The sequence below is a fragment of the Pseudonaja textilis genome, chromosome 3 (genome assembly GCF_049901715.1).
Source record: "Pseudonaja textilis isolate UNSWEBS1 chromosome 3, rPseTex1.2, whole genome shotgun sequence".
Taxonomy (NCBI): domain Eukaryota; kingdom Metazoa; phylum Chordata; class Lepidosauria; order Squamata; family Elapidae; genus Pseudonaja; species Pseudonaja textilis.
The window spans coordinates 62,088,085-62,112,954 of NC_141992.1; the positions used below are offsets into that span (position 1 = coordinate 62,088,085).

A 24,870-nucleotide genomic window follows, 5' to 3' on the forward strand; every position below is an offset into this window, starting at 1 on the left:
TATCTTCCCTCCCCCGCCCACAATCATAATGGTCAGAGAAACATAAACTTGTCATCACCTGTGCTGTTTCTGCAATTAAAAGGGAAAAATGGAGAGGGGGAATGAAATAATTTCTATTGTTCAACCTCCTGGCCATGTAGCTTATAAGCTTTTGGCTAGAAGATACAGCCCTTGCACCTCTCTTTGGGAGATAGACCAATTTCACAAGAAACAAATAAGATTAAAGTTTATTATAGAAAAAGAAAAATATAAAATATTTTTACTTTAAAATCTTTTAGGCAAATGCTCAATAGTAAGGAGCTAAATAACAGAGCTATTCAAGGCAGAGAGATACAACTTGTAACTTTTACTAAGACAAACGTTATGTTCTAACCTAGACCATAGAATGTTGCTTGTTCTCTCAACAGGAAACTTCATAAACAAGAGACTAGAGAAATTTTAAAAAATGAATACAAATTACACTAACGTTAAAATAATTTGGGGTCCAGATTGATAAGGACTAAGCCTTAAATACCTAATTCTATAACTTATTTCTGTTTAAATTATATAATTAGGTGTTTAAGCGTCGGTCCTTATCAGTCTCCTTAAGACAGGAGAATTATCCACAACACAAAAGATACTCATCTTATTGCTGATTCATGGCTAAATTTTTTCAAAACCAGAATTAAGTTTTTTCATATTTCAATTATCTGGACATCCTTAGGTTCCAGACACATCCGCGCTGTAATGAGAAGTTCTGGGAAATCACAGCTATAACTTGCTTTAGTCCACAGATTATGAAGTTCTGCCAGAATTTAAAATGACTCCAAATGTTCTTTCCAGCAAAGAGGGAAAGGCCAGAATAATTCCCTATGTGTGAACATTTTCTGCCTTGTGAATGTGTAGATTGGGAATATTTACATTTTGCCTGAGATGATCTGTATTAGGAACTATGTTCACAAAAGGTGTATTTTGTAGACCTCTATAGTTATGAAAGATTCAGATATCTCACTGTTGCTTAAGCACAACATTTTAGAGCACAACTAGATCAAACTAATTTTGAGGTATGATGTAATTTGAAACACATATTTTCTTATTTAAGGTATATTTTGAAGCACTTATAATTTTATACTTGTTTACATTAGGATCAAACTGATCTTGAAAAGTTGTGATCCAGAGTATTTTCATTAAAAAAAAAACACACCAAGAAACCATATTCTCTATCAAGTTTTTTCAAACTTTATTCCTGGAGATTCCGTGAGATGAAGGGCAAAAAATAAAGTTCATTCAAATCTAGATTTTCTCCCACTAGTTTTGTCTTTTGATCAAAGGTTCTGGGAATTGTTTTAATTAGCAGGTTTATTAGATAGAATCACTTTTGAAACTTCTGCACTTGTATTTCCTATATCCTATAGAATTGGCTTCATTTTTTAACAGGCTATGGTGATATACTGATAGCAGGGAATTAGAGACTGCTTCTATTGTGAGATTATCTACATAGAAAGGCTTACTTCTGCCATCTCAGAATTGTTCTCAGAGCAGAACCTTAAGTTTTATATAATAACAAAATTGAAGTAGGCTTTGCCTACTAAAGAATAAAAGCGAAATATTATAAAAACTGAACTACGGGCTCTTTTAAAGAATTTATCGTAGAATGACGATTATGTTTTGTTCATGTTTCTCATGCTGAACAAATTCATTGTAATACATTGAAGAGCCTCCAACAGAGAACATACAACTTTCTATCAACCTACAAAGGTATATTTAATGTAACCTATGTTAAGCATTAGATCTGCACTTGAGACCAGGCAAGATATTCCCCTCTGAAAAAAAAATTGGGGCCGGTCAAAAGCGACTCTGTGCTGCACGGCAAGAAATCGCATGCACAACACCAATGCTACACACCCTTCCTTTCCAACCGGTCAGGTGTGGATCAGCTCCGGAGCTGGGCAGCTGCTTCCCTGGTGGCGGGGCAGAGGCCGCCACCCAGGGAGCACCCGCTTTCCCTCGCCAGGGTCGGGAGGTGGCGTGTTGCCCTGCATCACGTGGACCCCGCCTGGCAGTGCGCTTCTCAGCAGGAGGCAGCTGGGTTGTCTAAGGAGCCTGGCCGGCCAGGCAAGGGGAAGGCAGCGAGGGCCCTACAGGGCTGGGGAGGAAAACCCGCTTGGCAAGGGGCCGGGGAAGCCTGCGGGGGGAGGACCAAGTGCGCTGGGAGGCAGAGATTCAGCCGAGGCCGACGGAAAGACGGCTGGTCTGTGGCTGCCCAGCTCCCTTTTCCTGCCGCTCAGCAGCCTCCGGTCACACCGCCCAGGCTCCGCTCAGGTATCCGGCTGGGGCTCTGCGTGCCTCTGTGGCTCTCCATTCAAGGTGTCCCGGTTCTCTTTAAGTATCCATGGACTGAAAGGTACCAGGAGGAGGAAGAAGAAACCCGGGAGCCGCTACGCCTGAGCCTCCAGTGCCACTGCTACCGTTGTAAAGCGCCGCCGCGGCTCCTTTTTGCCTTTCCCTTCCCGAGGCAACGCGGGACTGGAGCCACGCGGAGCCGTGCCAGCAGTAGCAACTCCTGACTCAGGGGGCCTCCGAGGGGAGGGGAAGGAGGAGAAGAAGCGGGGGGAAGGAGGGGGGAAATTCCCCCCCAAAATCAGAATTCCGATTTTAATCGGAAGAATATCATGTCTGTTGAGACAGAAACATCATAAAGAACTGGAATTCAAAAAGAAATAATGTAAAGCAATTCTAGTTAAAGTAATTAGAACTTAATCAATGCCTGCAAATTAAAATAAAAACAATTGATATAGAAGTTATCATGTATTTTAAAAGCTGAAGCCCAGAAGAGTTATATTTGTTTTTTAAAAACAGTCCAGAGACAATATTCAGCCTTTTGTTCAGGGCTATTTTTCAGAAATATTCTATTAACATGGAACAAAGATTCTAGAGCCTTCTTTTTAATACTAGATTTCCACTGTAGCATGCATTAATGTATCAAATTTATTTTTAAAGGCAATAGCTTTCAATTGCATTTTCTAAAACAAAAATATGGATAGGGAAAATTTTTTGACAGAGCTATAGGAAAATCATGTTTTCTACTTATGAGTCCATTAAGTTCATGGTAAATATTGCACAGATGAAGTCAAACAAGATTTCTACTCATATTCTTAATAAAGTTTTTGAAAAGTGGCACCATCAATCTAAGATACAAACTGTAGGAGAACTTTCATACAGAGAATGCTGTCTAATTTTAAAAGGCTTGTTATGGAATGCAATACAAAAGTGATTCTCTAATATGTAGAGGGATTTTATTAAAGTTTATTTGTGACCCACAATTATTTCAGCAGAGGAAACAGGCATAAGGTTAAACAAAAAAATATTTTTAGTTGTGGAAAAAGAGATGTTTGAAATGGTAAAGAGTTTGCAAGCTATGCTACAGCCATTTAATTTATCCACAGCTAAGATAACTTAAAGTGCCTTTGACTACCAAAAAGTTACACTTTTTGAAACAGATTCAAAATATATTTTCTGACATATGTTCATAATATACAAATGTCAATGCATAGACAAATACTTAGGACTTTTAGTAATCCAAGAAAACATAGACAAGTATAAATGCACTAGAAACCCCTTGTACCCCAGGTGATTTGCTTGACTGCTGAAAGAGGCTGAATTCCATTCCTTCTTTGATTCTGCAATTTTGTTTGAATCTAAATACTAGCTAACATACTTCAAGGCCTCTTTAATTTTAAAAAACTACCAGAATTAACAGAAGTCAAAGAATTAGATTAATAAATCTGGTTTTCCATTTTATATTGCTGATTGAGTTAAATTAACTTTTGTAGGCAGAGGTCCCGCTTCTTGTTCATCAGCTTTACATTTTACTATCACGAGAGCAGAGGTTGGATATCGATTCAATTTTTGTTCATTCATATACTCCAAATCTCCATAGATACTCAGCTTCTAGAAAAAGATAACAAAATGGGATTAAAATGGGCCATTTAATTGCAGCTTTCACAGCAGATTATCTGTGGGGATACATATATGATAGGATATATGGAAGCCACTGAGATGGCCATAAGTCTCTGAGAGATCACTGTGTTTTCATCAGTGGATTCCAAGGGGCACTTGATGAAGCCCCTTTCCTAATATTTCTTACATACCAAATAGATATTAAAGTTGTATGCTTATTTTATGGCAGGAATGAATAATTTTATTTAGGAACAATTTTGGGTTATTTACAAGAGGTTTATTTAATCACATATTTCCTTCAGAAAGAACCTGAATGAAAGCAATAGCATAACATAATTTACCTCAGATGGAACATACTGTTCAACAGCAGTAGTAACAGTTGCACAACAAATCCACAGCAATACAAGTATAGACAGGAGAAGAGTGGTTGTTAAAATCCAACCAGAATTTCTAGAAGGCAAGAAAACACAATATTCCTAAAACAATTGGAGGTATATTGAAAATATTTTCCATACATTATTTCCCTGTCTGAAAACTAATTTGCTCCTACACAATTAAATTCAACAACTTGAATGTAGTTTCAGAAGAGTATTACTACATTTGAGAATTCAGGATTGATTACAGCCAGCCAGCATAAAGTCAAAAACTAATTGGCATAACTGTTCATTTAGAAAAAAAGACAGTAGAAGAGGTTTGACATACCTATTTTCCAATCCACCCAACTCCAAAGAATGACAGAATTGTTGTCCAATTGAATTCAAAACATAACCGTGTTAATTAGTTCACTTCAATGTAGGTAACTAAAGATACTGTTTCCTCTATTACTCCATATACCAAAAATACATACAGCGAAATACATTTGAAGAAACTCTCAGTTTCATCCTCATCAAAAGATCCTTTATGCACATGTGGACCTCCCAACTGTAAGTCTACTGAAAAAAATCAGAATAAAACTTTGTTGAGTTTTTAATCATGAAATCATAGGTATATAAAGCAAACCTTTGAACCTTTCAGTCTACGTGTTAAATTATTCTATAATAAGTTAAGCAAAGTTTAACAAAAAGATAAACAGAAAGTATCAAATACCAAAGAAAATCTGTAATACCCTTTTTGAAATATTTTCAGAGCATTTGCAGATTGAACAAATCCATCAATATGTTGGAATGATTGAATGTAATTAGTTAAAAGTATTATTTGCTATGACTGTGTTTTATTCTGTGATTTGTATGGTAATTTTCATAATGTATTGTAGATATTTAGATACGATATTATCAACTTTCAAAACCAGCAGAATAGTTACAGGCTACATAAGCAAATAAATTGTGGAACATTACACTGGTCTGATTGATGTGGCTTACACACTGACACAGCCATACGTATGATGATATTGGAAAGCAGAAGCACTTAAAATCAATGAATTGGAAAATGAGAATTACCATTGCATCTCACACAATTTTGTTAGAATCAATGAAGTTCAGTTCGCTTTGGGTAAGAATAAATGGAATGACCTATTTCAAAATAGGATCCAGCTACATGTTATAAAATTGTGCTTTTGTTTTTTTTAAATTGTAACTCCCCCCCGTACATTTTGCATCTTTATGCTTTTAAAAAAAGGAAAAATATGACAAGTGTAGATGCACACTCAGTTGCTTGACTATGCATATTTTTCAAATTGTAAATTGAACATCAGATAAATTCAGTAAAATGACTAGAAACTCCATTATTTATACATAAGTGAAAACTCGCTATATCTGTGGCATGAATGAATTCTGCCCCTCTAGAGTTCTGGTAATTTACAAAGGCATTCATGGAAGTCTGTACTTCCTCAAGAAGAATTCCTTACTTGTAGACACACTGGTTAAGCATGTAGATGCCTTCCTAAATGTCACTAGTAAGGTTTCAGAGGAAATTTTTCATTTATATTATAGCAGCTGAAGGATATTTTTAATGTACAATCACTGCCTTGGTGGCTTAACTCCAGCAAGACATAGTATGCTCACAAATTGTAAATATGCACATCTTTTTTAGATGCTGCTTTCTTTCAGGATTTTCTTCTAGAGAAAGACAAACCAACTTTTTTGTTTTATCTTATTAAAGAAAAAGCTTATAATGTTTAACACAGTGATTTTTCTGGAAGAAATAAGGCTGGACAATTAGTAACAGTAATATTCTATATTTTCTTATCATCAGTACAGAAAACAGATTAAAAGGTGATAAGAAAACTTGACTGTTAATTTAAAAAATACACCATTTTCATAAATGCATGGGAACATCTTTTTACAATCCACAATTACTGCTGTTGTAGTCCCCATTTTTTTTTTCAGATAACTTACAAGATGTCTTGGCTAGTGATGCTTTCAAATCTTGGTTTTCCTGATCAGGACTTTGTACATACTGGACGTCTGGTTTAGACTGAAAGTATAATAAAATCTTCAAATTAGAGAAGATGTGTACAAAGCTAAAATCATGATACACAGGAGTTAATAATTTTAGTTTAAGCAGTCATTTTTATTTATTTACAGGTAGTCCTCGACTTACAACAGTTCATTTAGTGATTGTTTGAAGTTACACTTATGACTGTTTTCATATGTATGACTGTTATGGCATCCCCCTGGCCACGTGATTAAAATTCAGATGCTTGGCAACTGACTCATATTTATGATACTTGCAGTGTCCTGGAGTCCCATGATCCCCTTTTTCGACAAGCAAAGTCAATGGGGAAATCGGATTTGCTTTACATATGACTAACTTAACTGAATTGATTCACATAACAACTATGGCAAGAAAGGTTGTAAAATGGGGAAAAGCTCACTTAACAAATGTCTCGTGTAATAACAGAAAATTGGGGCTCAATTGTAGTCCTAAGTTGAGATCTACCTGTATTTATTTAACCAAACAAAGAAATATTTATTGTTCTTGTTTCTGGGCTACCCATCTTCCTCAAAATACATTAGTTTGTAAGCATTTTAAAGTACAGACCTAATTAACTTAAGACTATAACAGTATAAAAAATAGGCAAGATTTTAATTTACAACCGAATTAGAAGCACCTTTGTTGGGTATAACATTGATACACCAACTAAGTTTGGGTGAATAAATATATAAACCAAGGTTTGGGTGTTTGTAACTTGTAGCTTTAAGCACCAAACTGCTTGTAATTAACTAATTAAGGGTGCGGTTACAAACGGCAATAAAAGGCAGTAAGAGAAACGTAACCTCTCTCTGCTTGTTTTTCTGCTTGCTACTGTTTGTTTGCTACTGTTTGCTACAACTGTTTGAATACCTGAACGAAAGGACTATTTCATTGATGTGCTGATATCCTGTGAATACTCAGCGTTGTCTTCAAAAGGAAAGGTATCAGAGGAGAAGATATCTTTACAAGCAGATAAGGATATAGAACTGACTAGTAAATGGACTAAGTTACTGAATGGATATATTTGTGAATGACATATGGACTGATTGACAATGTTTAAACTCTAATTGGATTAAACAACTATTTAAACTACAAAAACAGTGTTTGTCATCAGTGTGTGTAAACTCTAGGGCCCTTCCTCTCTCATTTGGCTGCCTGGCTTGACTGCTGCTGCACATTCTGTTTGGGGGTTTGTCCCCAATCACTAACAACCTTTGTACAAACCTGTTTAACATTCTAGTGACACAAGTTAACAAGTACCTGAAATATCAGTATTTTGCCATCATCAGCTTGAAGATAGAAAGTCCAGGTAGAAGTAATGAAGCTGTGGGCAGTTTCCATCACATCACTCCAGAAGGATCTTACAAGGGTAAGTGGGAAGAGTCGATGAATTTTTGGCATTAAGGACATGAGCTACAAAAAAAAGGTTTATTTAAAAAAAATAAGTTATTCATACATGCATGTAAATCAGCTGCAGAATAGGAGCACAAGCAATGAATTTCAACTGCTTCTGCTTTAACAGTTGAGATTACTTACTTGTTCGCGTCTCAGTTCAGCATAAGGTAACTGATTCTGGCATCCAAGATGGCAAGCATATTGTTCATCAGACTGGGAGCTATATGCCTCAGTACATGCTGCAAAATAACATCAATTTTCTCTGTTTTAAGGACTGCACATTCCTTAGCAATGATGAAGCACAGATGAAACCACTGTTTAATACTATTGCAGTATTTTTGGACTCTACTTCTTGACACCCATCCTAATGGAACGTGCCAGTATTTAAAAATGAAAATTGAGGTGAAACTATTTTAAAATTCAATCTGTAAACAAAATCCAAGATAACTAAATGACAGAACTATTAAAAAGAGACAAGGGGAAATAATTTGGTATGGCTTTCTGTAGATCCTTTGTTTGTAGAAGGCAGATCATTTCATTTTTTAAATCTCCTGAGATGTAACTTACTATACATGATTATAGAAGGAAACAGGCAAGCATGTAATCAGAAAAACCATGTAAACAAATTACAAGGGAAAAATAGAGTTTTCCCATAAATGTGTACCAAACACATCAACTAAGGATCTATTCCTATGCATATTGACTTGGAAGGGAATCCTTGTCAAGTCAGTAGGATTTACAGTTGAATAAAGTACCACACTGTAACGTACAAGATTTCAGAACAGTGTTATCAAAATAGAAAGCAAGCAAACCTTCACTGGGCTTATGTCCTAAACCAAATCAAACATTAGATTACTTTTTTGTGAAAAGGCAATAAGCAACACGTAGCCTTTGAACTAACTTTTACATCTCTGAACTAAATAAATAAAAATAAATGGCTTCAGCATTATGGCTGAAAGCTTTCTAAAACAGAAGGCTGTCAGTGGCTCTAACCACTAATTGGTAAGTTGGGAAAGGCTCAGTAGAGCTCTGCACAGGAGCTGTTTTGCCTAGAGTATGTATTGTCTGTTTGAAAATGGGATAGCTACAGTAGGTTTGTCTGTTAACTGGGGTGGATATTCTAATTCTGATGACTTTTCCTTTTGTGAAATAATAGTTTGCTGTGATTTTGGGACTAATCTTTTCTTTGACACTTTGGGGCTCAAATTCACATTCTGTCTTGTATTTCATTTGCATGAAGGCTTTATGTGTCCTTTGTGATTAGGCAATGTCCTAAGCTATTATGACATTCTGCTTGCAATTTACCAGATTACTAAAATGTTTCTACGCTCTTCTAAACATTGGGATTTTTTTTTAAATTATAACCTGAAAAAGTCACTACTTTGTATTATTACCAGAGTCACATTCCATCTTGGTCCGATTCAAATCAATTCCATCATCCACAAACTGACAAATTGAAAATAATCTGCAACCTCTTTGACATGCATAGAGCTCTTCTTCCTGATAATTAAATGTCAAGAAAGTCACCATAATAATTTTAATAACCTTACTGTAAAAATTCTCAATACAGTATATAACAAAATATAAAGTATATCCTGGACAATTTAACTTCTATATTTCAATCTATTGTTTCACAGTGTCATTTTCAACAAAAAGGCCACATTTTGATAAGTTAGATATAACACTTGACGAATGCCATGGTTTAATAGACTGATCTACGATTACATACAAAATGTTTAAATATTAAGATATCAGAAAGGTGACAACTCCTCAGTGTTCCAATTTCATATTCCCATCACTATTTAACATACAAATAAAACTACTAGAAAGATAAATAAGGTGCCATGAATATGCAAATACCACTCAACATGATCCTTACCACCATAGATTAGGGAGGCAGCAGAGAACCTTATTCATAGCTTAATGAATTAATATAAACTAGAAACTGGAGTTTCACTCTGGGTAGATCAGTTGGGGCCCATCTATCGGCCAAGAAAGGGACAATACAAAGGAAGAAATTTACTTCCTTTTCCTTTCTTACAAAAAGTTGTTCAACTGAATGTCTGTTCCATGCCAACAAATCAAAGGAGAAAAGTGCGCGCGCACATCTGAGTGGAGTTCATGTCCAATCCAATCTTTCAGAATATGGCACACTCCAGATGTGTAGCAACTCCTACATCTCACCTGAGTTGACAGTTACCTGAGCTGGGATTAGAAAACTCTACAGGTAGTCCTCGACTTAGTGACCATTTAGCGACCATTCAAAGTTACAGCAGCACTGAAAAGTGACTGGCGACCATTTTTCACCCTTATGGACTTTTGTATCATCCCCACAATCATGCGATCAAAATTCAGATGCTTGGCAACTGGTTCATACTTACGCCCGTTGCTATCTCCCAAGGTCATGTGATGTTCTGACCCACGCCCTTTCCCGACAAATCAAACACAATCCAAAAGGAACAAAAACCTTGTAATGCTTTTACAAAATAATTAGCTGTGATAAGCACAAGCCTTGCCAAACTGTGCGAGGCTTGCCAAAAGATAACAGACAAGAAATAATTTGCAAGACAAAATGTTCAAATACAAACTCAGGATACTGGAATGTCCATGAGGTTGTAGTTTCAAAACCTCTTTTCCTTCTGCAAAGTATGTTTGTTTCACAATTGGCTTTTATCTTCTTGAAGGGGGGGCCATTACCTTGCAGCTTTACTCTCAAGTTGCCTGTGCTGTTGTAACTGCTCTTTCCGAGCAATCCTGCGTGCACGTGCAACTTTGCACAGGCTCCTCGGAAACTTCCTCATCACTGCTGCCAGCCCCCATAATCTCTGAAGGCAGCAGTCCACTCTCTGATGGTCCTGGCCCCTCATCTGAGTCCTCGCTCTCCACAGCCGTCTGTACCTGCTGCCAGCTAACCACAACATATGATCCTCTTTTGCAACCTTCTGCCAAGCAAAACCAACAGGGGAAGCCAGATTCACTTAAAAACTGTGTTACTAACTGGTCTACTGCAGTGATTCGCTTAACAAGAAGGAATTCACTTGGCAAGAAGGAATGTAAAATGGGGCAAAATTCCCTTAACAAATGTCTCACTTAACAGCGGATATTTGGGGCTCAATTGTGGTTGTAGGTCGAGGACTACTTGTATTCCACCGTTGATCTGCAAAGCACCAGCACTGAGCCGGAGACCTTGGAGAAGGCATTGTTCAGAAGAGCAGAGGCTCTTCTGCTAAAGGGGCTCATGGCCATCGAAAGCGGTGTTCCCCATGCCAGCATCCAGGAGGTGCTTTTCTCCGCCTTGCTCTGAAGTAAAGCCAGAGGCGGCTTCCACGGTGCAGGCAGTCCTCGAGTTACGATTGAAACAGCCCCAAATTTATGTTGCTAAGTGAAACACTTGTTAAGTGAGCTTGCTCCATTTTAGGACCTTTCCTACTACAGTGGCTAAGCGAATCATCTCATTCGTTAAGTTAGTAACACGGTTGCTAAAAGCGAATCCGGATTCCCCATCAACTTTGCTTGTCAGGAGGATGCAAAAGTGGATCCTGTGGAACCCCCATCCGCTGGGGACACTGCAACCGTCGTAAATGAACGTGAGCGTCTGAATTTCGATCCCCTGACTGTGAGGACACTTGCAAGGGTCCTAAGGGTGAAAAAACGGTCATGAAGTCCCCCCCTTTTTTTAACAATGCCATCGTAACTTTGAACAGTCAGTCAACAAAGTGTTGTAAATTGAGGACTACCTGTATAACCAAACATGCTTTCATTAACATTTCAGCATATGGGCCCCCCAAACTTGGCCCCTTTAAGATCTGTGGACTTCAACTCCCAGAATTCTCCAGCCAGCATAACTGGCTGGAGAATTCTGGGAGTTGAAGTCCACAAATCTTAAAGGGGCCAAGTTTGGAGACCTCTGTTTTAGCATATTGTCTGCATGGCGTCCTTTCCCGTTTATAAATCCCTCCCCGGTAAATTGTATTGTGGCGTGCGTGTGTACACACGCGGGGAAACAGTTGCACCTCCACTCTCGGCTTCACCTTCCGGCAATACGCCCGCTCCCCCACCCTCCCGCCACGGCCCCTATTATCCAGGCCTCCGACTGGAGGAGGAGGAGGAGCCCCACAAACCATTTGCCCAGCGGCTGATTTAGGGGCGAAGCCGCACCTCCCTCCCCGCTTTCCCCATTTCTTACCTTGGGGTAGGTGTGGAGCGGGTAAGTGCTCTGGCACGTCCGTTGACACGGAAGCGTGTTTCCCAACGCCGGCTCAAAAGCCTCCGAAAGGGTATTCGGAGCGGGCTCCAGGTCAGCCCAAGCCGTCTGAGAGCCGAGAACGACCAGCAGCAGGAAAGACCCTAAACGGCTCTGCCGCGCCTCCGCCATCTTGTTGGCAACCGCCGCCCCCTCTCCCTTCCCTCGACTGTTTGTTTTTGTTACTCCCACCTTGAGCTGCTCGTTTACGAAAGCACGCAAGAACGCCAGAGAGCTACTAATGGTTAGAACTGTTTGGTTAACTTCCGGGTTTCTCTCCCACGATTTTTTTTTCTCCCGGGGCCCGGGGGGTGGGGGGGAAGACCTCAGCTCATCAGAGTACACTAATTCCAGTCCTGCGTTTAATTTAAAACACTCATAAAGGGGAAAAAACAAACAAAGAGAAAAGTTGATCTTCTTCGCAACCCAGTTTTATTCCATTTATTTTATCAATATCCATTGTTCAGGGGCCATCTTCCCTTAACTACAAAGTTTCTCAATCTTGGCAACTTTTAAGATAGGTGGACTTCGGAATTCCCTCCTCCAGAATTCCCTCCTCCCCCAGACAACAAGGTGGGGCAGGATTCTGGGATTTGAGATCTTAAAAGTTGTCAAGGTTGAGAAACACTGACCAATTGGATGGCAGAGATAGATATGTTTACAGCAGAGGTCTCCAAACTTGGCAACTTTAAGGCTTGTGGACTTCAACTCCCGGAATTCTCCAGCCAGCTATGGGAGTTGAAGTCCACAAGTCTTAAAGTTAACAGGTTTGGGGACTCCTGTTTTACAGGTAGCACCACACATCCATGTAACAGCGTGAAGACCATCGTTTGAAGGTTAACTTTCTGCCCAATCACAATTAAACTCTTAGACTTTCCCTCGCTCCCCTCGGCGAATGGTTTTCCCTGTGGAATAGCAATAACAAAAACACCACCAGGCAGGTATGTGGTTATTCTAATTTTTATCTCTATGATCAAATCTGGAAGGGCCGGAAAGTAGATTGAAGCTGAAGCGTTGTTGGGAAATGTAGTTCTAGGTGGGGCGAGAAGCGGAAGGAGATGCAGTTCCGGCAATTATTAAGAGACATCCTGGACAGATAATTTTATTTCCCAGGTGAGATGCAGCTCGTCTTCTGTTATTTTTCTCTTTTACCAAATTAATTTATTACTTAAAAAAAAAAACCTAGTGAAAAGTGCCGAGAACTGTGTTTCTCAACAGTGACACAAATTCCAACAGGTTTAGCTTGCTTCCCGATCTCGCTTGGACCTCGTTTAATGATACCCAGTTCATGCTCACCGCAACACGTTTTAAACCTCATATTTATATTATATTATTTTTGATCACAGACGTCTTTCCTACTTTTACATCATTTGTTTTGCAGGTCTTGTGCTTTTAGTTGAAACTGCAAAGTCACTGTTGGCCTCAGTTCATTTATGAAGACCGAGATCATCAGTGCATCATTCTTCCTTCCCTCCTTTCATACAGAACTACCTTCTTGCTATAAACAATTATTTGTTCCTGTTTATGGATTATTAAATGATGGATAAATTTGTCATAAGAACGCCCAGAACTAAAGGAGAATCAACAAAGAACGATCCTAGGGAAAAAGTTTATAAACAAGCTACAATAGAATCTCTAAAGGTAAGTTTCAGATAGTTTCCCAAATATACTACAACTACATTGTATTAATTTAGATTTCTTTATTTGCCTTCAAACAACATGACCGTATTTCTGAGAGGATAAATTGTACATTTCCCAAATATGTATTTAAAATCCAATAGGGCAATCAGATTACAAGAAAAACCTATTTTTTCATGCAAAGAAATATAATTAACAAAAATATCACAAGGTTCACTGTTAATTTTTCTTGAAGCCTGTAATTTCAGTATATGACCCAAATGAAACGTCTCAAAAATAACTTCTTAAATTTTTTATCGGCCCAAGTAACCTTTGGAAAGAATAATGAATGGATTTTATTAAAGCTTTAATAAACATTTATACTTTAAGTGGATTGTACAACATTCTGGAGAAGGTTTGGCCAAAATGGAGGTTCGGTGAAGCTGCAAAAACATTGAGAACTGTAATAATGTCAAATGTAGCTTATACTCTTTAGAATGGAGGCAAGGAAATCAAATGAGACAGCTTCTCCTGCAGTCCTTACCTTGATTATGAACTAAGAATAACATTTATTGTTTGTCTCTCATAAAACTGGTTTTAAAATCTCTTACTAGCCAACAATGCCTAATAAAGTAAAATTATTCATTTGAAAAATTGAGCTATCAGATCAAAATGAAACAAATTCAAATTAATTTAAAATTAATGAGCATTTTGAAATGTTCTAATTTCACATTATTGTGATAGCGTTTTAAATTACCAGTATATAAATCCTGTATTTAGAAAGTATTTCCAATGAACACCAATTTTAGCAGTTTCTCTCAAAACACAAAGTAATCTGGAGAAATATTGTGCTTTTAATTTTTTTCTCTTTTATTTTAAGAGTAATACTTACCAAAAAAAGGAAAATTTAAGCATCTTAATTTATTCTATTTTTTTAAAAAAATTCTTTTTTGGTAAGTTTTCTTCAGCATATCACATCCAGGTTCAAGAGAAATGCTTCAAGAGAAATCTTTTAATTATTTATGTGACTTGTTTATTCTTCAACAGTTAAATGAAGTGGGAAGAGTTTAAAAATTAACCAGAAGGAAAAAAAATCTTTAGGAAGAGAAAATAATATAATTTCATAAGGGGGAGAGCAGTGGAAAACTTCATTTTGTATAGGAATAAATCAGAAGAATATGAATGATGTGAAACAGATACAGCAGTATAGAGGGTGGAAATGACAGTTACCATGTGTTTGGGGCCAAGAGGGTAACAGTGAAAATTGTGTAGTTGACAATATTATGTGGCCTTCTGAGATTTTTATGAGGAGTCTTCAGAATAGTAAGTGAATTGAAGATGGCAACCTAATGAGTTGATTTTGCTTTCTAGATTTCATTCACTTTACATCAGGGACTTGCTGTGAAATAAGTAGTCATCTGTGTGGATTATCCGATTTTCTGTATTTGACTGTCCATCATCATCAATAATTTAGAGGGCAATACTGGCACTGTTCACTGACAGAAAGCACAGGAAATGAGTTTGCAGTAAATACATGTGTCTCATTCTAGCTCCTAATGATGGGTTTCTTTCCTAGAGAGTGGTAGTTGTAGAAGATATAAAAAGATGGAAATCCATACTAGAGCTTTCAATTCAACCTAAGGAGAACCTAATTGAGGCCTTGATGGAGTTAAGGAAGAAAATGCCCTCCAAGGAAATTTTGCTTTCCACAAAAATAGGTAACAGTTTGCTTTTTATATTCTGTCTGGGACAGTTCAGTTATACAATGCTAAGCATTTAGCAGAGATAGTCCTCGTCTCACGACTCCAGTTGAACCCAAAATGTATTTTGCTAAGTGACACATTTGTTAAGTGTGTTTTGCCCCATTTTTACGACCCTTGCCACAGTGGTTAAGTGAATCTGGCCTCCCCATTGACTTTGCTTGTCAGAACATTGCAAAAGGTGATCACGTGACCCTGAGACACTGCAGCCGTCATAAATATGAGTCAGTTGTCAAGCCACTGAATTTTGATCACGTGACCATGGGGATACTGCAGTGGCTGTAAGTGTGAAAAATGGTTCTAAGTCACTTTTTTCAGTGCTGTTGTAATTTTGGTCACTAAATGAACTGTTGTAAATCGAGGACTATCTGTTCACATATCAGAGGCACTAATTTAAGATGCAGTTCTCTCAGAGTCCTTGGAGAAGTTGCACCTAAGATGTAGTTTGAAATGTTCAAAGGGGAAAATTGATTTAATTAATACTTATTTGAATTCTGGGTCCAGTCAAGTTTAATATTGGTCCTGGTTCTGCCCTTTCTTTGATTATTGCCACAGGATTTATTCAAATGACAAATATTGCCCTCTGTCAATCAAGCTGCACCTCTAAACACACACATGCGCACACACAAACAAACATAGAAACCACCAAACTTTCAGAAGAATGCCTACTTCATTTCCCCCTTCTGTGCTCATGGAGCTTATTTTAATTGCTCCTCCTGAGTTACATTCCCAAAATAGCTTTCAATTTATTTTAGATGTCACGAAGTAGATAATTTCTAGGAAAACCACATGACGCATTTGATTTTTTTTCTGGTTTCACCCAATTCCTCTCTGTTGCTAAATCTCCATGTCATAATGGGTCTCATAATAATAATAATAATAAATAATAACAATTGTACATTTTTTGAAAGCAAATATGCAAAAATGGAAAACAGTTCTAACAACAAATGGGAAGAATATTAGTGAAGTCACACTAATCAGATGAGGAATCTTCCAAGAGGACTCACTTTTGCCACTATTGTTCAATATTACATTAATTCCACTGACAATAATCCTACAAAATACAAAACTGGGATACCAAATCTCAAACCAGCACGGCAAGATAAATAATCTACTATACATAAATGACTTAAAAATGTATGCAAAAAGCCCCACTGAACTTAAATCAATACTCAACACAGTTCAACTGTTCCGCATCAACATCAAAATGAACTTTGGACTTGAAAAATGTGCTATATTAACCATGCAGTGAGGAAAAATGGAAAAAAATGGAATAGAACTGGGAAATGGAAGCATAGTGAAAGCATTAGTAAGGGATGAAAGTTAAAATACCTAGGCATATTGGAGGCAGATAACATCTTGAATGGAAAAGTCAAAACAACAATGCAAAAGGAATACATCAGGAGGGTCCACAAAATATTACAATCAAAGCTGAATGCTGGATACATAATTAAAGCCATTAATACATGAGCTGTTCCAAGTGATACACTACCCAGCTGGAATCATCAACTGGACTTTGGCTGAACTGGAAAACCTGGACAGGAAAATGCACAAACTTTTGAATATGTATCACACTTTATATCCACAAAATAAACATTAAGAGGTTGTACCTGTCAAGGAGAATAGGGGGTAGAGGGCTATTGCAAATCCATCAAACTGTAGAAGAAGAAAAATGAAGTTTGAATGACTATATGAATCAAAGTACAGAAAAATTGCTGCAGGCTGTGAAAACTGAGAACATTACAAAAACAACAGAAAAAAAGGCAGAATATAAGGAAAAACAGCTGGATGACAAATTAAATGGATGGAAAACCAAAGCTTTGCATGGACAGCACTTGAAAAACATTGAAGGAAAATGTAATAACTTGACATAGGCATGGCTTAAGATGTGAACCATCAAGAAGGAAACGGAAGATTTAATACTTGCTGCTCAAGAACAAACACTACAAACTAATGCTGTGAAAGCAAAGATATAAAAAACCACTGACAATCCAAACTGCCAACTTTGCAATGACAAAGTTGAAACTTTCACATTTAATATGTGAGTGCAGCAAAATGGTGCAAACTGATTACAAAGCTAGGCATGACTGAGTTGCTAAATTAATCCACTGGTCATTATGTAAAAAATATGACTTACCTGTATCCAAAAAGTCATGGGAAAATAAAGTGGAAAAAAGTTATCGAAAATGAGAAGGCAAAGATCTTGTGGGACTTTCAAATACAGATGGATTGCCATTTGGAAACAACATGCCAGATATTACAGTTGTTGAAGGCTGATGCGTACAATTTATTGATATTGCTGTACCAGAAGACGCCAGAGTCGAAGAAAAAGAATTGGAAAAAAAATCATAAAATATTGCAACCTGGCCATCAATACTACGCGATTATGGATGAACAGTAACAGTGTAAGAGTATCAGTGTAACAGTGATACCCATGTCATCGGGGCACTTGGTACCATGTCCAAGAATTTTATTAAATACATCAGAAATTTGCAGCTTCTTACAAACAACACCAGTGGAACTGCAAAAAAAAGCGCTACTTGGAACATTGTACATCTTAAGAAAATACTTGGTTGATACCTAGGATGCTGGCAGCAACCCATATCAATCATAAATGCCACTCGATATTTGTGATACATTTTTAAATGTTCAGTTGACTGAGTTTCATGTTTAATGAATAAAACAGATGATGATGATGATGGCTTGGGAATAGATGCCACAACAACCAATTGCTCCTCATTGAGCAGGATTTCTAGATTGCAGTGGCAGATGTAAGAAGGAAAAAAGATATTTTTCAGCTTTACCCCATTTTCCAACATCCTATTCAATGGTACCATGTACTCTATATCTTTAATTTACTCCTAGGTCATACAGTGAATAAGATGCGGAAACACCCGGACCAGGATGTGGCCACTCTTGCCAAAGAGGTGTACGCTGAGTGGAGAAGTTTTATTAAAAACCACTCAAATAGACCTTTAATTGAAGTCAGGAGTAATCCCAGAACAGAGAGTCTGAGACAGAATGCCCGGAAGCTACTAGCAGAAGCTCTAGAAGCTGAGGTAACATGTATGTCTTCATGATAAATTTCTAGGAAATAACTTTCCTTTGTAGCCTAATATTATTATTCTGTTATTTGTGGGACTGCTTTTCTCACATGATTTGTGCCCAACTGACATGCTCTAACGGGATAGGCATGATTCCGGCCCCTTCCCTGAAGCAGTGCTATACAGTGGGACCAAGGACCATTATGGGGCATCTACCCTTTGGAATCTCCACTCTTTCCCCAGCAAAATCTGGTTAACCCTGACCCTATTAGCTTTGTTGAGCCAGGGTGACATATAAGCCTATCTTTGAGAGGAGAAGGCTGTGTTGATGGGCCTTGACTATGTGTTGTTGTAGAGTTCCTTCATTGATGACGTTACCTAGTTTATTTATCAAATTTATTTACATGACCCATTTCACTCTATAAGTGACTCTGGGCAGTTTACAATAATACCGAAAGCGTTCAATATCATACCAATATATGTTGATATTGTTGGTTTTAACAGTTATTGGGGATTTTCATTTGGTTATTTTCCAGTACACCATCCAGAATTACAATCATATAAGACGGGCAGCCATACACTGTAAATATTGGCAGCCATTCAGATGCAAATATTAATGATCTTGAAGACAAGTTGCTTTGCAGTTTGAAGGAACAGATGATAAATCCAACACTGGCTTAGTTTTGGCTTCCTTATATTTCAAAAAATTATCTCTTAAAAAAAACCCCACAATTTGTTTGTTCATTCCTCCTCTTATCCTGAATTGCATTTTAAGAAAGGGACATCAGCTTTCGGATAGTTTCAGCTAATTTTGAAAACCTCAGGCAGACTTCATCCATTTAGACGAGGGAATGAAAGTAGCAATAAACATTCTACATAAATCACAAGTTGATATTCAAAAGTTACTTATTGATAAGTAACTTGCCAATAGGATCTCCCGAAGATACTTTAGCTATGGTGACGACAGAAAATTGTATTTGTTGAATCTGGTTGCTGGTTGTTACTACGACATAACATGCCTCACTCTGGTGCATTTTGTCTTGATAGCAGAGCTTAAGAAAAGAAGAAGAAATAGAGAACATAAATATATAAATTTCAGGTAGTAGAGATGAAGTCTTGTGGATCATTGAGGAGACTTCAACTATATCTTTTACTTCTATAAGCTGCTCAGTCACCATAAATGAGTTGGGTGGCTATATAAATGTTCTTAATAAATAAATAAATAAATTAGTAAAAAAAACAGTTGTAGTATACTGTTGAGGGAAATGCATTCTTTATAATTTTTCCTTATTCCTGTTTACCTACCCGTAACATCCAGTCAAATATTTATTATTACTCGTTTTTAGTGAAGCGAATCCATATGCATTTCTCTGGAGTAACTGCAATCATAATTTCATTTAAAATGTTTTGTACTTTTGCTTCACATAACTCCCAAAGTTGCCCAGAAGGATCATAAAAACAATATCAATGGCAATAAATTGAAATATAAAATCAGCTGAAACAACAAAAGCATGACAGAAGCCCAAAGCCAGAAGAAGGAATAAAATATTTTAAAACCTACTTCAGTTATGTGCTGGAAGGCCTCAAGAAATAAACATCATTTTGGGCCTGTTGCTGAAGTGATATCAGAATTAACTTATTTACAACAGAAATAGCTTTTCAACAGAAAAGATCCTTTATTTCACCACTGTAGCCTTATTTCAAGGGGCAGCACAACTATTGGTTTGGGACTAAGTTTACAAATCATGCTAGCCATAATTTGTTTTGGATTGGCACGTTGTGCAAATATATTGCTCTTTGTAAATCGTGGTTTATAGCTTAGAATGTTACATAATTTCATTTGACTATGATCAGTTCAGTGAAATTTAATTAAACAAATTATTACCCAGCATTGTCTAGGAAATAATTTGAAAGAAAAAATTGTAAATGTGTAGTTATTTTGTATGCAATGTATAATAGTGGTCTCCTCTCCAGATGTTCTATATTTCAGGCAAACCTTATATCCGTAATTAAATGTTTGTAAATCAGAGTTTATTGTGAGACCCTACAGAGAGGGTCAATAGTGTACAAAGTGGTGGTAAATATAAGATCCCTATGGTACCCTTATGTAATGAACACAACAAGAATTCTCCCTGAGCTTAATCACCAGCTTGCTTGCTCTATTAAACTCCATAATAATTATCCTTTTAAATGAATTCATTAATTATCCTTTAAATGGCATGTCAAGGCACCCGAAGACTACAAAGCAAAATTTAGAAATGTGCTTTTATTCCTTATCAACTTTATTCAGAAAATTACGCCCTCCTGTTTTATTAAGAAGACAGCAGTAGATTCTGGAGCTAAGATGTCAGGTGCTTAGTAGACCAAATTGTGAGTTGGAATCATCAGTTGTGGCCCACAGTTTTTCGGACAGATGCATAACATTGCAGTGATTCTAGCCAAGTTTAGCTGGGGAACTAGTTTAACAGCGTTGTACCTATTATAAAGGTTTTATATATGAAAAAGTGAGTGCACAGATTCAGTGGCAGTAATTAGACAAATATCTGCATTTCACTTTTAACCTGATCTTTAAATTGTTTTTTACTCCAATTACTTTGTAAGACACTTCACTATTTCTCACTTTTCTCTCACTGTTAAAAAATGCATATCAAATGTCTACTTTTTAAAAATATTTCTAGATGCAGTCATACCCAGAGCGGGCCAAAGCAGCCCGCTTTACGTATAGCAGCCCAAGTGCTAAGCAATCTGTGAGGAGAATCTGCTAAGCCATAAAATGATTTTTTAAAAAGTCATAATGATATACACCAGGGGTGTCAAACTTGCATCGTCACGGCATCATCACATGACGTATTGTGACTTTTTCCCCTTCGCTAAACTGGGCATGGGTGTTGCCAGCACATGACACATCCTGCCTGTGGGCCGTGAGTTTGACACCCCTGGTTTACACCATGCTAAACCAAAGTCAAAAGAATTTGCATTGTTATCACATACTGTAGAATATTTATTATTTTGTTAACAAGATTTGAAAGACCACCAACTCAAAACCGTGCGACTCTGGACAGGGTGCAGCATAAAAAAATAAACCCACAAGAAATCCTTCCCAAACCATATAATCTTAAACATATGCACTATATAAATATAAAATGGTGATCAAGCAACACAACAGAACAACCAAGAGGAAATTTTTTCACTCAATTGGCCCTTAATGCCGAGGGGAAGAGCCAGATAGTTTTTCTAAAAGTGAGCTGAGTTGTGGCCTGTCATATGATAGACTGGAGATTGGAGACCATGCCAAAGAAAAGGCATGGTTCTAGGGTCCCGTGAGAAGGAAAAGAAGAAATATGGAGTATGCATTCCCTGTGGGAGTGTGTGGAGCAGGCAGATGTTCTTGGGAGAAGATGGTTTTTCAGGTAATTTGGTCCTGTGCCGTGTGGAGCTTTTAAGGTGATAATCAGTATCTTGAATTGCACCTGGAAGCCTATTGGAAGTCAGTGCATCTCAAGGAGAAGCAGTGTTATATGGGAATAGTGAGATGTGTCCATAAGTAGCTGTACCACTGCATTCTGAACCATCTGATGCTTCCTGATGGTCTTCAGTGACAACCTAAGAAGCCCAACAATTTTACCACTCATGTGATTTTTGTGTAAACTGTTTATACTTACCTAACTATAAAACAGTGTTTCCATTTTTATTGTTACCTGCTAACAAGCCACAGTTATTTTTTTCAGCTTGGTGTTTAGCTTGGTTTTATTATTGTAGTATTGTTTCTGTCTGAACAAAACAGTTACTTTTATAGATTTTACTGAAGGACCAGAAACAAATCTACTAAAATGAATACAACATAGCCATAGACTTTTGTTGCAGGATGCAATGGGAAATATTTATTCTCAGAAGGATAGCCAGCATCCTGACCTACCTCCCTAGCCTTATAAAAAAAAAAGTTTGTACTATACCAGATCAGTCTTTCCTGGCATTGCACATATTTTTGGTATCTTGGCTTTTTTAATGCACACGCGCAAAATAGCTATAATTTAAAGAGTACACATCTATTTAAGCAGGAAGAGGAATATATTCAAAAGTCTAGAATAAGAAATGTTAAAAGCTTATTAGAGTAGGTAAAATTTTAATTAATTATGTATGCATGTACTGTATGTTTGTAATAATTTAGATGGAATACATGATTCAGTTTATGCAAGCCGGTTTTACATTTTTACACGTAATGAAATGAAGATTTATCTAATTTCCTACACCTTTAACTCTGGCATTGTTACACTGCAAAAAGGATACACTTGTCTTTACAGTATCTCCCTACCGTTGAGAATGGGAACATATTTACACATGTAAAATGCGGTGAGCTATGAGCTCAAACTACAGGTGTATGGTTTGCTTAGGCTGGGTCTCAGCAGTGTTAGAGTAAGTCATGTCATATCTGATCAGTTCTGGTCATTCATTTCTAAAGTGAACTTGAAGGTTGATAGTAAATACAGCTTATTATTTGAATTTTCTCATGAGACATTGCTAAGAAGACAGAGATATAAATCAGCGGAGCAGTTAGAAAAAGCACTCATAAGTGACAGTGATTTTAAAACCGACAAGATATTCTAAATAATTGAAAAAGTGAGTTTGGGAATATGCGCTTTAAACTCACCATTCTGCAAAGGCACTGTGATCCGTAATTCTCTCCAGTAGGAATAAGTTATTCAATGTAAATGAAAACTAACAGCATCATTCTGGGTATAACATGCAGTTGTGTGTGATGAGGTTATGCCCACAGTGGCTGTAAAATAATATAAAGAGGAATCTCCTAAGTTCTGTGATACCAGTAATCAAAATGAAATCCCCCCCCCCCCTTTTTTTTGTAGGTAGTAGCTACTTTTATTTTATTTTGATATTGCTTCTTTAGTTATCTCATTGGATATAGCTTGGCACATGCTGAAGCTGGACTTCAAAATTTATGCTTTTCTGTTTTCTTGATCATACCTGACACTTGTCCCAAAGGTGCTTTTTTCAGGAGGCAACGGACTTTCTTGTTTTTTCCTTTGGAAGATATTTCACTTCTCATCCAAGAAGCTCCTTCAGCTCTGACAGGATAGTGGGAAACATCTGCAAGGAATATAAATCCTTCCATTCCCCACTATCCTGTCAGAGTTGAAGAAGCTTCTTGGATGAGAAGCGAAACGTCTTCAAAAGAAGAAACATGAAAGTCCAGTTGCCTCATGAAAAAGCACCTTTGGGACAACCATGATCTGGATGACTGAGCATCTCTACAGACTTATACCTGACACTTGTGCACAGAGTCTCCATTTCCTTTTACAGCCTTGCCAGTCAGTTTTGTGAAGGATTCAGAACATCTAGGATTTGGTTTCGGAGTAGTCTAAAACCCCAGCAAAAATCGGTGTTATTGGAAATGGTACTCCTCCATTCGTAATTGCTTTTGAGTTTGATACCCCAGGCTGACTACAGATTACTTTCCTGTTGGGGTGGGGAGAAAATAAACACCAGGAACTGACCACACAGCCTTATTCTTTAATTGCTGCAGTGAAATGAAATTGTTCTTCCTGTTTAACTTGCCATGCGAAGTGAATTTCCTTCTTTGAGCTGATTAAGAAACCATCTCCTTTGCAAATGTTTAGTCTCCTTATTAAACATAAGGATCTCATTTCTTACTTTCTGTTTTCAGATTGGTCACCTGCTGGCAGAAAATATTGAGCAAGAAGCTTTTTATCTCTCTTCCCACCTCGTTAACACGTCCTACCGCAAGACCGTGCGTGCGCTCGTGTTCTCTTTGAAGCACAATCCCGAAACTCGCACACAAGTGCAAAGTGGGGTTTTGTCAGTGAAGATGCTTGTCCGAAGCCACAAAAAGTGATTCATATACCTCTTGAGAAGATTTTTAGAGGGTGTACGATGGCATACGTATTCTAAAACATGGGACTTATTTTTTGGGTGGACTGAGTATGTTTTGGATCAATGTGGAAACATGTATATTTAAGAAAGTTTGTTACTGGCCCAGTCATCATTTGAAGCAAGTGGTTAGTGTGCAAGATTGAGTAAGGGCCTTCTTCTATCTTATAACAACTTAGAAAGAAATCTCTTTTAGACAGTAGAGATGACTGCAACTTTTGTAGTATGCCAGAAACGTATAAGAACTGAAATAAAATGTACAAAATGAAAAGTGATTACAGTAGTTAATAGCCCCAAAACATCAGCTGTTCTTCACAACTGCATCAATTTTTAGCAAGGTACTCCAATATATGGGGACCATCTCCAGGAAAGTCCATACTGTATATCTTTGTGCTTCCTCTCTCTTAATCTCATTAGGAATGGGAATCTTGATTAACCTTTCTTGGGAGGTTGGCAAATTCTGGTAAGGAGAAACAATCCTACAAGTACAGAGATGCCAGGCTGTGTAGGGCTCCAAGCATCTAAAATTGGATCCAGAAGTCCACCAACGCGTCAA

General features: G+C 37.4%; 2 protein-coding genes across 5 annotated transcripts; one reads left to right on the forward strand and one right to left on the reverse strand.

The window, feature by feature from the left end:
• Positions 1-3,253: 3,253 nt before the first annotated feature.
• Positions 3,254-12,160, reverse strand: TMEM59 (transmembrane protein 59). Of its 2 annotated transcripts, none has more exons than XM_026707135.2 (8): positions 11,933-12,160; positions 9,141-9,246; positions 7,888-7,985; positions 7,612-7,764; positions 6,273-6,351; positions 4,787-4,868; positions 4,281-4,389; positions 3,254-3,930 (listed from the first exon to the last, which is right to left on the reverse strand). In XM_026707135.2, exons 1-8 carry the CDS (start codon positions 12,119-12,121, stop codon positions 3,778-3,780), a joined length of 969 nt encoding a protein of 322 aa, XP_026562920.1. In that variant the 5' UTR covers positions 12,122-12,160; the 3' UTR covers positions 3,254-3,777. The 2 variants fall into 2 exon arrangements, with proteins under 2 accessions (XP_026562920.1, XP_026562919.1); XM_026707134.2 differs by having other exon boundaries at positions 4,787-4,871.
• A 409-nt stretch (positions 12,161-12,569) lies between these two features.
• Positions 12,570-24,585, forward strand: TCEANC2 (transcription elongation factor A N-terminal and central domain containing 2). Of its 3 annotated transcripts, none has more exons than XM_026707136.2 (5): positions 12,570-13,102; positions 13,371-13,630; positions 15,183-15,324; positions 18,232-18,425; positions 24,091-24,585. In XM_026707136.2, the coding sequence occupies exons 2-5, from the start codon at positions 13,526-13,528 to the stop codon at positions 24,277-24,279; spliced, it is 630 nt and encodes a 209-aa protein (XP_026562921.1). In that variant the 5' UTR covers positions 12,570-13,102; positions 13,371-13,525; the 3' UTR covers positions 24,280-24,585. The 3 variants fall into 3 exon arrangements, with proteins under 3 accessions (XP_026562921.1, XP_087786074.1, XP_087786073.1); XM_087929948.1 differs by having other exon boundaries at positions 12,570-12,930; positions 13,475-13,630; XM_087929947.1 differs by having other exon boundaries at positions 13,015-13,102; positions 13,475-13,630.
• The last annotated feature ends 285 nt before the right edge of the window (positions 24,586-24,870 follow it).

What these genes read in the sequence shown, in the direction of transcription:
- TMEM59 (XM_026707134.2), bottom strand. Translation starts at nt 12,121, where the DNA reads ATGGCGGAGGCGCGGCAGAGCCGTTTAGGGTCTTTCCTGCTGCTGGTC. An exon ending in CGCTCCACACCTACCCCAAG is followed by an intron (nt 9,247 to 11,932) that starts GTAAGAAATGGG and finishes TTTAATTATCAG; the next exon opens with GAAGAAGAGCTCTATGCATG. An exon ending in ATCACTAGCCAAGACATCTT is followed by an intron (nt 4,872 to 6,272) that starts GTAAGTTATCTG and finishes GATTTTTTTCAG; the next exon opens with TAGACTTACAGTTGGGAGGT.
- TCEANC2 (XM_026707136.2), top strand. Translation starts at nt 13,526, where the DNA reads ATGATGGATAAATTTGTCATAAGAACGCCCAGAACTAAAGGAGAATCA. An exon ending in TTTGCTTTCCACAAAAATAG is followed by an intron (nt 15,325 to 18,231) that starts GTAACAGTTTGC and finishes ATTTACTCCTAG; the next exon opens with GTCATACAGTGAATAAGATG. An exon ending in CAGAAGCTCTAGAAGCTGAG is followed by an intron (nt 18,426 to 24,090) that starts GTAACATGTATG and finishes TTCTGTTTTCAG; the next exon opens with ATTGGTCACCTGCTGGCAGA.